General features: G+C 39.6%; 1 protein-coding gene across 2 annotated transcripts in view; it reads right to left on the bottom strand.

Moving 5' to 3' along the window:
• Window positions 1-16,687, bottom strand: part of CZH18orf25 (chromosome Z C18orf25 homolog) — a 45,192-nt gene that overhangs the window by 18,811 nt on the left and 9,694 nt on the right. Inside the window, exons 1-2 of one of the 2 annotated variants that reach the window (XM_010409663.4) lie at window positions 10,767-11,574; window positions 1,575-4,621 (exon numbers count right to left, since the gene is read on the bottom strand). In XM_010409663.4, coding sequence (XP_010407965.1) covers window positions 4,167-4,621; window positions 10,767-11,490 — 1,179 coding nt within the window. In that variant the 5' untranslated portion in view covers window positions 11,491-11,574 and the 3' untranslated portion in view covers window positions 1,575-4,166. Of the gene's footprint in view, window positions 1-1,574; window positions 4,622-10,766; window positions 11,581-16,687 lie in introns of those variants that run through there. The other variant, XM_039566838.1, reaches the window with a different exon arrangement.

Here is a 16,687-nt window from a genome sequence, read left to right as displayed (position 1 = left end):
CACAAAAAATGTGAACCAAGTCGCTGTGTTTCACCTGCTGCTAAATCCCAACTCCAGGGCTGTACAGGTGCTCCACTGCTCCTATGCTGGAACAGCTGCCGTTTTAAAAATATTTAATTAAATACATAAAATGATGATGTAGGAGCCTGAACCAGAGGAGCTGTGGCTGCTCCATCCCTGGAAGTGTCCAAGGCCAGGTTGGATGCAGCTTGGAGCAACCCGGGGTAGTGGAAAGTGTCCCTGCCCATGGCAGGGGTGGGACTGGATGATCTTTAAGGTCCCTTCCCAACCCAAAATTCCATTATTCTATGAACAGGTCAGTTAGGTTTAAACTGGCACCATCATCCCTGGAATTACACCACTCTAAACCAGCTCACCTGACTCAATGCATCTGACCTATTCAAACCGTAAGTAAAATTCCTTAAAGGAACTAAAATGTTTCTTTACACAATTCTGAAGTATAAATCCTGGGGCAATTAGAGAAACTCTAAATTACCTGTGGTTCTCCATGCCTGTGCAAAACTCCTGTTGATTTCTCCCCTACTTGTTAATTTTGGTGGTTTTGAAGTACTTTGATGAGATGTGAGCATAAACATACATTCAAAATGTAATTCAGGGTTGGAAAGCAGATGAGTTTCCTTCTGATAGCCCTAAAGTAGTCTTAGATAAGTCAGACTGTTTCCGTGAGATTCAGAATGGGTAAGATAAAAATTTATGTTAAAATTTCATCTGAAGAAATTTTAACTCCCTGAGGGTTTCTAGTCGAAGCCCTTTGAAAATAAGAGCTTATAATGGAAATCATGACAAACTCAACTGCAGCCATGTCATAAAAATATAGTGAAAATATTCCCAGGAGGAAAAAAAAATAAAATCTGAAACTATGTATTGAGTACCTGTTTTCTCAAAGAGATGCCAAAGACTGTCACACACAGCTAAAACACAGACTCATCACTAGTTTTGGTATCTGGAGGTTGGTTCCTTCAGGGCTCTGCACCTCCTGGACTCAGAATACAGACCAAGAAGCAACTGGCCAATCCTTCATTGGGCAGGTTACACTACACCTGAACAGAAAGGTGGGGTTCCCCTCTCAGCTTCAGCCCAAACATACTTCCCCACGTGGAAAACCAGCTCATGGAGCAGATACCCAGCTGTGCACATCAAAGCACACTTTTCACTTCAAAGGAGATGGTTTGTGACACAGCTGAAGATTTGGCTCTGGTTTTGAGCCAAGTGGAAAGAGTGACCAAAGGAAAACATTATTTACCATTTACAAAACAATTTACAACCACTGACCTTGCACAAGTGTTTTCAGCCTTCAACTAGGTAGCTTTCATGGGGAAATTAAGTTAAAATTACATCTAGTAGGAACTATTTCCTCCACCTTCTGGGAGCCTTGAGATAATTTTATCCTAGAAAGAGTACAGCTTTAAAGTCTATATGCTCAACTTCTGTCATCCTCTGCTTGCTCTTTTATGTTCACAGCTGCTTGCGTTGAAAATAACAATTAGCAGTGATGGATAAAAATAAAAGATTTAAATTTTGGCCTCCAGTAACCAAACCCAAATTTTTATCTATTCATACACTGAATTATTTCAATATTTTTCCTTTTTTTTTTTTTCTTTTTTAAAGCCTATGTGACCAAGACATTGAAAATTGGCAGAAATTTCACTGGCTACAAACCCAATTAAGTTGTTAACCATTTTTGAGATATGTATGTAAAGATGTTTCAATCTGAGAGATAAGTAAGTTCAACTGAACTCTTTACACAATTTATTCTGAAATACCTAATTGTTCCATTTATACTATTTTACAAAAAAGACTATGGGCATGCTTACAGACATACAGACATTAAAATAAACCAGTCAGTGCAAAAAGCTGCTTCTGCATGCAGGGGAAGATTCATAAAGTTGTCATGCTTTAAAATATTCTGCTCTTATCATCATCATAAAGATATTTTTATATATATATTTATATATATATATATATATAAAATCTATGAACACCAGAAGGATCCATTTTGGTAGGGGTTTTTTTATCAGCAAATACTCCTCCCTGAAAAATTTTTTTAAACAGATGAAGACAAGTTTTTAGATTGCAATCAAACATAGAACAACTAGTTTAACTTTTACCTGAAATGCACACTATTTCAGACAAGGGAGTTTTCTAACAAGTTAATATCAAAATCTTGGTATCAAAATTACACATGAAGGTGATCTGAAAAGACTTTATCCCAGTATTTAAAAATTATCTCCTGCATAGTCTTTCAAACAGTTACTCTGAAAATAACACAGGTCTCTAACCTGATTTTTATTTAATGAAGGCATCATATACTTAAAAAAAGTCAGTCTAGGACAAGAATAATGTTAAAATACCAGTGTCGATATTATACCGATAACAAAAAGTATTTCTTGAGTTCCTGTTACAGGTTTGATCCAACCTGTCATACAAATTGATGGAAAAACTCCCACTGACTTCTGGGAGGGTAAAAAAAAGCCTGACCAACAGAAGATACTGTGGTTACTCCCAACAGGAGGAAAAGAACTCAAATTAAAATAATTAGGAAAAACAGTGACTGTGGTTTAAAAGGCAGAGTAACTGAACTAAAGGAGACCTAAGTGTTTTCTTTACTTAAACTGCACTTTCGTTTTCCATTGTAAAAATTTTGATTTAATTTTCATTAGAAACTTTTATTAAGTTCTACCTGATGATAACTATACATTTTTTTGGTAGCTACAGAGAAGTTACTTCACATGAAGGAAGGCCTTATTGGAGAGATGACCAAAAAATCCCTGGGTGTAGCAATAGTAAGAAGAATTAAATATTTCTAATATATTGTTTAAATTAATCCTACTTTAAACATCACAGTTTCAAGCCTGCCTATTCAGGATAACTATTAGTATAAAAAAAGAATCCGCGAAACACCAAATTCTTGCATTATTCAAATGAATCTGATGTTGTGGCATTCCCCATCACAAGTAAAGAATGATTCCAGTGGTGTTCACACGCAGTCTGGTCTGACCCAGGCCGGCAGCTATCAGACCACCACGGTGTTTACTTATCAAGCCTTCCTTTAAATTCCTGTGCCGAGGCCCAACCCATCCCCTGATGACTGCTTATCTGAGGGCAGAGAGGGCTGTTTTTATTCCAGCATGAAGGATGTGGCTGGGCCGTATTTACAGGAGGAAGCAGCGGCTGCTCTGTGTGCACAGGTTGGGGTGACTCATCTCACCCAAAAGTTATCTCTTGGGGATCGCTGATAAGCGAGGTTTGGCACAACTCATGGGGGAGAAACACAGTGCCAGGAGGCATCCTCAGTGAAAGCTTCTCTCTTCCCACTGAGACCCAGGGAACAGCAAAGCAGACACCAGGAATTAGTGGAGATGACTTGCACCCAAACCAAACACATGTAGACATGTGTGCATGTGCCTGTGTGTGCACACGGGGTGAGACAGCTGCTTCCATAAATATGCCACATGCAACACAGCAGTGACACTGATAAAAACCCTGGACAGGGAATGAACTGCCAAATGGGAGACCAAAAAGGAATGAAATCCACTGTTCACGCTTGTTATAGATAGCTACATTTTTAGGGTGAGCTTATTTATTAGTTCTGCCTAAAAATGAAGAAGGCGTGTTCAAGTTGCAAAACTTGAGAGTGAATGGAGTTAAGGAAATGTCATGGGTCTGTATCTAGTCTGGATCTCTAGGGTGCTTCACCTCTTTAAATATAAAACTTATTTCCTTATATAAATGTTTTAACATGCAAAAAGGGCATCTGGATGAATACCCTGAATGCTCCTATTGTAGCAAACACAGCCCTACTGTTTTTGGGGTATCTAGACAAGGATTCTAAGTTCTATTTTCCCGAGTTTGGTGATGAAAGCTTAGGGTGGTTCCCCCCACACACCTTTAAAGGTGTTTAGATGTGTGTACTGGCACATGCAGGTGGGTATACTGTGATTTTTTTTTTTAAACTACATATAGTCACTATAAATTAAGAAAAACAAACAATATCATGGTAATAAAACCCAAAAGAGAAAACAGAACAAACACATACAAAGAGAAAAGCAAACCTCGTTTTTTTAGCATAATCCAAAATAACATCAAGATTGCAAAGATCAGATTGATTTTTTTTTTAGATTTTTTTTTTTTTTTTTTTTTAAAGTTTATGATTGATTCAGATCAGGCTCTGCCATATTCCCATTCTCTGGAAAGACAGGTGGAAAATTGTTATTAAAAGTCGCTGGAAACTCTAGCGCGGCATCGGCATTTTGATAGCCCACGTACGAATTAAACGGCTGCTGAGGAAGTACTTGGCTATCAGGCATCTGCACGAAAGCCCCTGACTGTGTGGTAGGGGGGATTCTTTGGCCAACTAGTTGGATTTTAGGTTCCCTGGGCTCCAGCTGTTGCTTGCTTTCTTCGTCCGTGTCAAGATGGGTTAGCTTTTCTATCCACATGCGAAATTTCTCCTCTGTCTGCCTCTGCATCTCGGCAAAGCAGTTCATGGCCTCTTCCAGGACATTGCCTATGCAGTTCCTATCCCACACGGTGCCCCTGTCAAGCAATCCTGGAATTTCCCTGGTCGCTCCTCCAGATCCCCCAGCACGACTGAAGCCAGCTTTAAAGACATTGAGGCCATTTGATAAGACATCATTAAGTAAGAACATAATATCGTTTATTAAGGCATTTTAACTCAGGAAAACAACTTTTCTAATTCTGCCCCTTGGATACAACAATGGGAGAGGAATTAGCATATATTAACCAACAGTATTACTGTTATAATGACATTTTAGACCCACTGAGGTTATAATAGAAATTTTGGCTTCGAAATTATTTTTTTCTAGAAGTCTCAGACAATTCTGTCACAAAGGTCTCTTTTTTTACCAAATTACTCCAGTTCCCTTGCAATTTCTGTTTTGAATTCAACTGAAGGTGTCAAAACCACTATACAATAACACGTTTAGTTCTATTAAACTGCAATCCAAAATGCTATTTTTTAACTGACAAACCTGAATAATTACGTGCATTTTACTTACACACTTGGACCCTTTTATAAACAGGCTGTTAAACACAGGTGGAATTGGCCCAAAGCTCATGGCCTGATTTTGGGAACCACACAGAATGCTGATGAGGAGAACACACAACACAAACACACAGACATGGAGGGGTTACGTGAGTGCTGTGCTGACACAGGAGGGGAGAGCATCCTCTGGGCCAGGCGTGATGGACGCAGCTCCAAACTCACGCCATGGAGCCCTGACCAGCCTCACACCAGCCAGGACCCTGCCCTGAGCCACCATTCCTACAGTCAGTCCCAGGCAAAGCAGAAAACAGGGAATGGTTGGAAGGAAACTGTTCTGCTTCCTGCTATCCATCATAAGGACAGTGGAAATGACTGGCTTTGGGATTATCAGGAAGAACTTCAGCAGCCAGAAGAGAAAGCCAATCCTCATGGCCTTACTCTACATATCAATAACAAAAGGCAGTGGAATCTATATTTTAAAGTCTAGAGTTCACTCAGGAATCATCTAGGAAGCAATAAACCCCCAAGAAAATGAGGCTCTGTACCCATTTGAGGAATGATAAACAATATGTGCATGCCATCCAAACATAAAAATGTTACCTAAGGTAATTCCAAAACAAGACAAGCATCACATTAAACTACACAAAGGTACAGAAGATGATAATTTAATATCTAAATGTGAAACTTTAGCATCTTCTAGCTTAAGAGTAATAAAACATACCCTAAGAATGAGAGAAATCATTGCACAACCTAAGTAAATATTTACTAATAAAAACATAAGGCACTAAATCTTTATTGGGATTTCACTGAGTACATGAAATTACAGTATCACTTAAACACTACATTCTTTTTAGGAGCTATTTAAATGAGGTATACACAGATCCTTCAGTAAGAGCTGAACAAAGCCCAGGGTTATTCTCTTATTTCTGAAGAGTAGTTTGTAAGGCTTTCTCACCCATCTGTTTCCCTATCAGACACACCGAAGTTTAGCATTCAAGTCCTCTGCTAAAAATAATTACTTTATAGCAACTAATTTACATCCCTCGAACTGCATGTTAACTAAAATTAATTAAGTAAAATGGTACCTTTTTTCTAAAACATGGCTCCTTTTGTATATTCAGTAATTTTTTCCTCCCTGAAACAAGTATTTCTTCTGTTCATTTCATTCTAGTACTGAACATCCAGTATGATTCTGTTTATTTGTCTTTAGTCAGGATGTTATCTTAAACTCAAGGAACTAAATTACAATCTTTCTGATTTCCACAGACTTACACGTAAGTTTTAATAAATGTTAAGTTTTAATTGCAAATTAAATAAAACCCTTTGATCACGGTAAGTGAGACAATCTTCTCAGGTTTCTAAAGTAAAGAATGAACTAGAATGGTCAAAGTTGACAAAATTGTTTTGTAAACTGAATAAAGTATGTATTGAAATATATATTGCCCTGCAATACAAATTTTAAAAGCCATCCTTCACAGAGTATCTCCAATTTACAGTAGCAGCAATACAATGTTCTAAATGCTTCCCATGCAGTTACTATAACATGCCCTATTCAATCTTTTCTTCATTTTAGGGCTGAAAAATCCCAAGCCTAAAAATGCGTTTTCACAAATTAAAAATCAGTTGGTCCCTCTTCTGTCTAAAAATTTTAAACTATAGTTTTTTTAATTATGCCAAGTTTAAAGGACAAGAAATTTGAGGTCACATATGGGTTAGAATCAAAGATTCCTCTCTCATTTTCAAGACAACACCTCCTGCAAAACAGCACCTAAGAAACGCCCCAGCACTGTCTTTTTATGGGATCTCTTAAGTACAGTCTAAGTAATAACCAAATCCAAAGTAATTTAATTTAGGAGGTCTGGCAACATAACAAATTAAGATATGGTTTTTCTTTGTTCTAAACTAGCAATGGTTGGTTCCTCTGTGTTACTCTGCTGCAGACACTTCGAAATTAATATCTTATACCAAATCATTCTTAACAGACTATTTCTTTTTCCTATCAATTAACTACAAAGAATGTCATTCTGAGTTACTTGAACCAAATTCATCCCTTGCAGGTGCTTCACTCAAGATCTATGCACAGTTCTTAGGAGTAATCTGTGCCTGTCTCTTTGGGTTTACTGCCTATTAAAAAAGTCTTGTCTTTTTTTTAACAAAGTGAGATGCAGCTTTTTCAACATTAACACTCAAACTTTTTAACACATTTTTGTGATAGCCTAAAACATAAGTCACCCCCGTATCAATTCAGATTTTTCTGAGTGGTAGAAAGCACAATGGTGTTAAAAAGCAAATATTTTTGTATAGTATTCGATTTTTTAAAAATCCCTTACTTCTTCCAAAAGAGAAGTGTTTACATAGCAATAGATATTGATTCCCACACTTGCTGTCATCCCAATTTCGTTCAGAGTTAATTTGCAACATCACATGTGAAATTGTTTAAAGGAAAAACTTCCTACTACACCAGGAAGTCTAGCAGGATCTCTTTCAGGACTCTTATGCCATGTTTATGTGGTGCTTAAGAACAGCAAAATCCTAAATGCCAACAGAGAAGCTCAGTCATTAAAAGGCAACAAATTGTTCCTCATCTGCAATAATCCAAAAATCACAGCATTCCCTGAAATAAAGAACCAAAGATTATGACTGCTCACATCAGGAGCACCCTGAAGTTTACACTGAACCTGTATTTTCAGGTGTAAATTAACACCACAGGATGCATTCAGAATACTGTAACTTACACTGTGCTGAGCTCCTGTGCAGCTCACAGTACTTGTATTGAAGTATGACCAGTAAAATCTCGACTCCTCAGTCCTTCTTGAGGAGAGAACCAAGCCTGCCACTATTTTAATCCACAGTACCTTTAAGTTCAGCAGAAAGACCTGACTCTCTTGTACAACAGCTCTGTCTGCAACTTCATGGCATTTTCATGTATTTCACTGAACATTTTCTTTACCTTACAAATTTAGCCAAACATACTTCTGAGCCAGTGATGTGGATGGTTTTAAAAAAGGTAACTGCACTATTTAAATGGAAGAGTTTTACTAACACAATATGAAAGGCTACTGTATTCTCAAATGTGGCAATTTCATTTTTCAGACCACACACAAATAAACTGTCTGCTGCAACACTACCTGTGTTGACAGCTTAAGAGTCTGTGTAATTTGGCCCTCATGACAAAAATTAACTGTCACTAAAAATTTTAAAGCACCTCTGTTGGCAAAGCTGTTTTTCAGGCAACAGAAGGATAAAAATGAAAATTATATTAAAATAAGTGATGTTGAGTAAGTACTCAAGACTGCAGCTGAATGTCCAAACACACACTAACAGGAACACGTGCTGCCTGTAAAAAATTCTTCTCCATCAATGTGTACAGATAACTCTTTTAAAAGTAAAGGCAAAAGTTTTTCATGCTTGTGTCCTGACACTGAAGTCAAACCTTTCGGCTTTCAAGTGTGTGCTGAGAACACTCACGGCCTCAAATTCCAATAACACTTTTTGATACCCTGTATTGTTTTCTATTTACACATTCACTCCCTCAATTTTGAGGCTATTCACAGTCTTTTGCTAAGTGCACTGAAATGGATTTCTAGCCAGAAAAAGGAACCGAGTCCTTTGCCAGCTCCAGGCAGAGGGATGGCAGATGGCCTGGGAACCCACCACTGTGACGGAGCGCTGTGCGTCCGACCAGACTCGCAGCTCCACCGCAGCTCTAAAAACCACAACGTCTCCTTCCCCCACAAGCAGCACAGGATGCATTTTTTGGACACATCCTTATCTCTACAGAGGGTATTTTTCTCTTGCCCTTGGAAGGCGTTTCCCACAAGGTAAAGCCATTTCTATTTAAAGGAAAACCACAGCGTGGCAGGTACGTGTCACACCCCATCGCACCAAGGGGGCAGCTCAAAGCTTTTAACGTCTTAAGCAGAACCCAACACCAAGCAGATGACACATGCTATAAAATTAGAATAAATGGTTAACGTCCCTCCCTCAGGATGGTCTGTGCACTCTTGCACTGCAGGTAAAGCTGAGCCTTGGTGTAATCATCGCCAATAGTCAAGCTCTTCATGCAATGGGATTCCTTCACCACAAGAATCTCGTGGTCAAGACCAAGAGTCAAATACAGAAGAGCCCAGTGACACACAAAAAATACCCTGGAGTGGCTTCAGATCCCCACAACGGCCCTCAGAAACCTAAGCAGACCTGAAAATACCATGTGGTGCCATTCTGGGTCACAAGGTACTTTTATGACTTAAAAAAAGAATGTGACCTGAGGGATTTATTCTGTGTGTTTTGGGGTTTTTTCAGAGGTGGGGAAGAACCGGTCCCAAAAATCAATGAAACAGTCTTCTTCAACAGGCTTTAAATCAGACTTAAATAGCCCAAAGTGTAAATATCATAAATAAAAAGGCAAAACTACGAAAGCTACAAGACTGACTAACTACTGAATTGGTAAAAATAATTTTAGATCTCTATTAAAAGTTTACTACACAATAATTACAGGAGGATATTATGCCTTTTCCAGACATTCTAATAATAAACATTTACTTCCTTTGTGCAACCTGCTTCCTAGCAGGTGTGGGAAAAATGCCAGTTTTCGTGGTGAAAGCATCATCCACCATAATCAACTCAGTTAAATCAGTTATTTGTAAAATCTGCTGCAATATTTTACATAATTTGTCTAGGAAGTATTAGTTCAGCAACTTAATATTGCAGTTTTCCCTTAAATGTTCTTCCCCTATGTAAGATGTTGTTTTTCTCAAAAAGAAAAAACTTCTAGCACAACAGGCAAAAAGGCATGTAACCCAGTAAAAATTGGCAAGCCAAAAAGTTTATTTTTACGTATTTTTATTTTTATGGATTTTATTTCCGATTGCCATATGATGATGGTTCTATGGTATAATATGCTGCAAGAATAATTCACACAAAGTCCTGTCCACAGCGCTTGGGCTAATAAAATAACAAAGACTTAGCAGACAAAAACCTTGAAGAATTCAACTTTCTTTTGCTAGTAAAATGACACTAATAAAATGACAAGAAGGCCCCTATAATTTGCTGCCTCCCATCTTAACATAGATGTGTCAGCAAGTTAGAAGTGTAGAAATTATTGATCCTTATGACATAGGAAAACAGTAACAACTTTGTCTAAAATGTTGAAAATTTAGGTGTGAATATAGCTTGGGCACCTGTTTAATTGCATTTTGTATCCTAAAATAGGTGACCAGCTGCAATCTGCAAGAACTTAGAATAAGGCTAAGCAGGTTTGTCATGCACTGACATGTTGAGCTGAAAGCACAGAATAAGTGCAATAATGGCCAGGGCCTTACTGTTATACAGGCAAGAGGTGTGTTGTGCCATTTCTAACACAGCTACCAAGCTGTGGGCTTTATATATTAAAGCATAGCTGGCCACTTATCTTAAGAATTAGATTATCACCATCTAAGGGGATTTGACAGCACTGACATGAGTTCATATAGGCTTACAAAGATCTGAAAAATCCAGACTTCAAAGGTAGTCCTTCCTCCCATTTACCATTTCTATGCTTTGTTGGTGTGCAAAAGTGCACAGGAACCTCAGAACAGATTTTTAAAATTTGCCCACGTCTTGTTATTGCACTGCAGTCTTCAAATTTACACAGAGCTGCAGTTCTCCTGGGTTTTTCTCAAGTGTCACTCATCTAACTTAACATGACAGCTGAGAAACGATGTCAGGCGCGTTACAGTTCAGTTTAAAAAACATCCTCTACCTGGTATCTCTGCAGTGATTGTCTTGCTGCTCCCTGAAACCTCTTCATCATCATCTGATGAGCTCGTGCTGGAGTCACAGGTCAGGTCACTGTCGCTGGTACTGCTGTCCTGCAGCAGGTTGTACTTCTTGCGAGCAGCTGCCTCCCGCTTCTGTCTCAAGAGCCGGATCCTCTCTTTGTGCTTTTGGCTCCGGTGACCCTTTACCTTGGTTACTCGGCCGTTCTGCTTATCACTAGACTGTCGGTTTTTCTTGGCAGCCATTGTTGAAGTTTCACTTTCAGACCTGGATCTCCTGGATTTCCTCCCGACCGCAGCCCCAGACACCGCAGAAGGGTCTCCCTCCGTGGCGGCTTCAGCTTGGCAGGGCTCGTTCTCCTCTGCGGAAGACAACGTGTCTGAGTCGGCCAAATGCCCGCTGGAGGAAGGAGAAAGCATGCAGTGATTGGAAGAGTCACTCTCATAAACTCGGCCACCTGCTGGCTTGTCACTCTCCGTAGATGCCAGCTGAGACTCCGAGGAGTCCCGCCTCAGTTCCATCAGTAAGCAAGGCATGGAAGAGAGCACCGCAGAGTCTGCTGCAGTGGGCACGCTGTCCTTCTGAGTTTGTGTCTCGAGTTCTATCGGCCCATCTTCATCAGGAGGAGTCTCATGCTTTTCAGAAGTCTTTGGTGGAATTTCTGAATCAACAAGTTCTTCTGCTTTTCCTACTGCCTCCATCTTCATTGCACAGCAAGGTCCTTCTAGACTCAAAGCATTGAGCACGTTGTCTGGGAGGCTGGGTGAGCTAGACGTGGTCTCCGGCAATGCAGTGGCCTGCACAGGAACAGAACAGTAGGAGAGAATTATGCAAGTAACTCAGCCTGCTCTTCATGGTGTTACCTTAAACAACTCACTGCTTTCTGTTGCACACAGTATGGGTTCACAGAACCCCAGAGTGGTTTGGGTTGGAAGGGACCTTACAGATCTTCCAGTCCCACCCCCTGCCATGGGCAGGGACAACTTCCACTATCCCAGGGTGCTCCAAGGCCCATCCAACCTGGCCCAGAACAACAGCCACAGCTGCTCTGGGAAACCTGTGCCAAGGCCTCACCACCCTGACAGCCAAGAATTCCTTCCCAACATCTCTTCTAACCCTGCCCTCTGTCAGTGGGACATTGCCCCTTAATCCCATCACTCCAGGCCCTTGTCCAGAGTCCCTGGCAGGCACTGGCAGGGGCTCAAAGGTCTCTCTGGAGCCTTCTTTTCTCCAGGTGAACACCCCCAGCTCTCCCAGCCTGGCTCCACAGAAGAGCATTTTACTATTCAGCATCATGCTGGTTTTCTTAATTTACTTTTTCCTCGTGAATGCATCCTGTTACACCAAATTATTCCTTCATTTACATGCCCACAAAAAATGGTACCGGAGTCACACTGAATGGGGTTCCCAGTGGAACCATTCAGCAACGGAACCTTATGTACCAAAGACTTATTACATAAAGAAGTGCTATGAAATGCTACTGAATTGTCAGAGGCACAGCTACAGGCTCTGGCTTCAGAGGCATTAGCTACAGATTGCTCTCACCAGAGAACCACCATGCTGGTGAGTCACGTAAAGATGTTTTAGGAATATCTAATACACCATTCAGGAAGTCCTTGAGTGTCTCCCATGCAAGTTCTGGTTATATGAGAACCTCAAGGCTGACCTAGATTCTCTCAAATCTGCCAGGAAAGAAGCACTAAATACTAGGGGCTGTAAGCAAGAAACATTATCCGCCCACACCAGTATCCTACATTTAACTTCAAGTTATAATTTAATAAATTGCATTGCTTCAGTGCAAATAAGAAGACCAAGCTGTTTACCTGATTGATAACTTGCACATTATCTACCCAAAAGTACCTGAAGCAACTTCAAGGAAATTTTGTTGGAGAGATCAATAGTTACCATTCTGTCTTCATTATTTTCACTTTGCCTTTCATCTACATTTTCACTTGGAATACAACATGGAATAAAGATCTTTCAATTACCACATTCGCTTGCAGATGCATAGTATGGAACAAATCCTTTACAGCTTCAGAAGTACAGTAAATTATAAATTTATGGCACTTCAAAACACAAAGTGTAGGCAAGAAAACGCAGCAGTGAGATCTTATCTGAAAAATTGCATTTCTGCAGAGAAGGCCAATCAGCACTTGAGCACCCTGAGGAAGCATGGATGGTTCAGAGAGATTTTTCTGTACCCTGAGAATGCTTCTTCAGTTTCCTGATCCATCCCAAGCTGCCTGTATGCTTGTATACATGTATGTAATACACAATATAAGGTGTATAAATACTTCCCTGCTTCTGAAAGGTGCAAAGCTCAGTATTGTCCTGTGTGCCCTAACCCACTTTGAAACTTCATTTTTAGAGAACACTAAAATAGAGTTAATGGTTCCTTCAGGCTAATGAATGAACTGCTGTATGGTACAAGGAAATGATGGAAATACTTATGGGAGAGAAACACTACCTAAGGAAAGAAAGGTTGGTTAGTATCAGACATCACAAGATGGAGATGACAAGACCAGATCTGCTAAGTATGAGGAAAAAAAAGCCACAAATGCAAAATCTCAAAAAATAAACCCAGCATTTTCCTTCCAAAGAACAGAATAAAATACATACTGTGAAATAGAAGAACACATATATCAGGAAAAATATTTGTGAATACTTGCACTGAGTAACCCTCTCCTGAAAGCAACTTCAAAGAAGAATTTCTGGAGCCAGTAATTTAATGTAAGCAGTAAATATCACGTAGGAACAATTTATTTCCAAGGCTACAGCAGAGCACCAACAAACCCAAATGATGAATACATATGTTCTGAGACATAAATGCGTGTCAATACTGTAATAAAATCAATATTTCTATGTAATTCACTCACAAACCTGTATTATCAAATAATTCTCCTATTATACAGGTAAGTAAGACACAGATTTGGTGATGGAACAAGTGGAATTTGTATTGTAACTGCTAGTGCAGCTCCCAGTTTTCCTCTGGCCATGCACTTTAAAATGAAAAATATCTTCTCTACGAGTTTTGAAAAGTACACACAGGGAAAAAAGTGGTTGCTCAGACACAAAGCAAAAGAGTATTAGCCTGGCCAAATGAAAACATACTTAAATATTCATACTAATAACTGCAGAACAGCTTCTGCACTGTTCAACCTTTTAGCCCGGGGAGCACAAAGAAGAGAGCTTGACACAAAGCTAAAGGGCAGCTGAAGTGAGCTACTGATTTTTTTCCACAGATGTCCTACTTGGAAAGATCATTTACCTCACACCTCCCAAAGGGTCTGTAGCAACACCTGCACTTGCCTTTCCATCTCTCTGGTCTACCAGCCAGAAAAAGAAAATGTTTCATCTGCACATTGCCACCTTGCTAACAGCCCAACTACAATGATTTTATAGGAGTTTTTAATATTAAGTGGGATCTTTAACTACTCCAGCCACACTAGTTTGATCCCTCACACAGTGATTTTCAGTGAGTTGGCAGTAGAGGGAATAGCAATTTCATGACACTGACATGTTTCCATGTACATGGAAAAAAATACGCATTCTGGTAAGGTTTGTACTCTTCAGGTCCCTTGAACTGGCTCTTAAGACATCACCAATTCCACTATTTTTACATATATATAAACCAGAGCTTTGCCTTTCTCTCAGTGGGAAAAAAAAAAAACCACCATGACTCAAACAGACTTTGCTGCAGGGAAGAACACAGTCGGTTTGGCAGAAAATATCTATGCCAAGGAAAGCCTTGTCTCAAAGAAAGAAAAAAATGTCCTTATTTAGTTCTACCTGAAAAATGTACAGAACAGCAAGAAGAGACTTTATTGAAAAACTCCCATTCCTTTCTCACCACTCACCTTTCTAGTAACAGCATTAGAAAAGGAAATCTCAAGGTGGTGCTAGAGAAAAACCATTTTTCTACTGAAATGAGAACACAGCACTGAAAAATAAGTTGTGATGCTTACAGACACAGATGGATACTTAATCAGACGTTGATCAGAAATGGCATTCTCCTTTTCCTGATGAACAGATACTGCACTAACGATTTTAAAAGGCAATTTTGTAAAAACTTCTGTGCTGGATTTTTCGAACAGAAAATACGTTACTTTCCAAGTCACACACAGAACATACCAGTGTGCAGAAACCATTAAATTATTTAACCATACCACTACCTGGGAAATATTTTCAAATCATGGACTTATTTGTAAAGGCACACAATTTGTACACTAGGGAATCTGCAGTTCAGGGAAGAAATCTTGAAGGTCAGATTTGCACAGACAGCCCAGCCCCTCTAACAGTTTGCTGCCACTAACAAGGATGGGTTTTATCCCCTATTCTTTACCCACCTAACTGTGACTGCACCGTCATATTCCCTCCTTTGCACATAACTGGCTCACTCCTCTGTGCGTAGATTCCTTTCAATAAGCCAGCAGAAATCAAAGAGAAAAGTAAGTGACATTTTCTGCCAGAGCTGGCAGGAAGGAGGGAAGGGAGAGCAAGCACAAATCATCCTTGTAGAAAAAAACCTAATCTGGTTAAAAGCTGCCTCCTGTTTTGTGTCATCACACCTTGAACTCACAGGTTCTTCCTAAACACAGTAGAGGGTACTGAGCGTTCTTTCACAGCACTGTTTGCTCTGGGAAGAGATTTTTGTAGATTAAAAAAAAAAATGATTAAGAGCAAAAAAACTCAGAGATGATAGTAGCTTCCTAAAGAACAATTTTCACTAATATATACTACTGCACAAAGACTTACATTAAAGATAGCAGGTTTCCCAGAGCAGAGTCTCAGGCATCAGATTATAAAAATAAATAATTTAACAGAGTGTTAGAGCAGCAGATCAGCTGTGAGTCTCTGGACAGGGACGTGAAGAAAGGAATCCCCAGAGAGCCACACCTTAGGCACCCGCCCCTCACACATCTTGCCTGCGCCTCTTAGTTCAGTGCTGAGTTTTGGTCTGGGGCCTTGCAGTACCTCATTGGGCTCTTTCTCAATGTCCAGGCAGGCCATTCAACTCTTGTGGAGTTGCAGCTTCTGCTGGTGGTTGTTGCCTGCTGATCTTGTGGTTTGAGCTTCTGGTGCCTCTGTTCCATGACAGAGCACAGGAAACTAAAAAAGCCGTCACTTAGGTAAACAGTACTCAGCAGCAGCTAAAATATCCATTTGTTATCAATGTCCTTCTCACACCACGGACAAAACACAGCTCTATCAGCTAGTGGGAAGATTACTAAGGAAATTAATTCTGTTCCGGAAACAAACATTTCTAGCTCTAAGTTCACAGCTTAAGGTTGAAGGCTTCATCAAACCCAGCTACTCAGGCCAAGCAAACAACATACTAAATCACGTATCACATAGTAACATCTAGAATGTTTCTTATTTTACTTACTTAAGCTGAACAAGGAGTATCTCTCAACAGCCTGAAATACTTAATAAACCCCATGACACCATAACCTTAATTCTACATTGTCATTTTAGGTGTTATTGAGCTAACGAATGATAAAAAATGCCTAGCTTGTATGAAGCAAACCAGCTCTTCTTTTACTGAACCTATGGCCAGGACAGATTCTTACTTTGGAGGTACTACTTTTTTCACAGCAGTTTGCTGGAAAACTCACTCTAGGTTATTACTAACGCATTTCCTCTAAATCACAGAGGAACAGACCACTTCTTTTCCCTGCTTATGGTCATATCACCTTCTTATGCCAATTCTAGCAACTGTCAAAACAAAAAAAAAATTCTAGCAGAACACTGCCTTTTAATGCCCTTTCAGTTAGTACTAAAAGAAAACAATTTGAACAACCCACCTCCTCTCAACACTTACCATTCAACTGGAAGCTATAATTTTTTTTTTAATGAGAAACTGCACCTATATTATTGCAGCAAATAACATCATGTACGTTCTTC

This window comes from Corvus cornix, chromosome Z, assembly GCF_000738735.6.
Source record: "Corvus cornix cornix isolate S_Up_H32 chromosome Z, ASM73873v5, whole genome shotgun sequence".
Lineage (NCBI taxonomy): Eukaryota > Metazoa > Chordata > Aves > Passeriformes > Corvidae > Corvus > Corvus cornix.
Note: the sequence above shows the minus strand (reverse complement) of the source record. Positions and strands in the feature narration are given on the sequence as shown.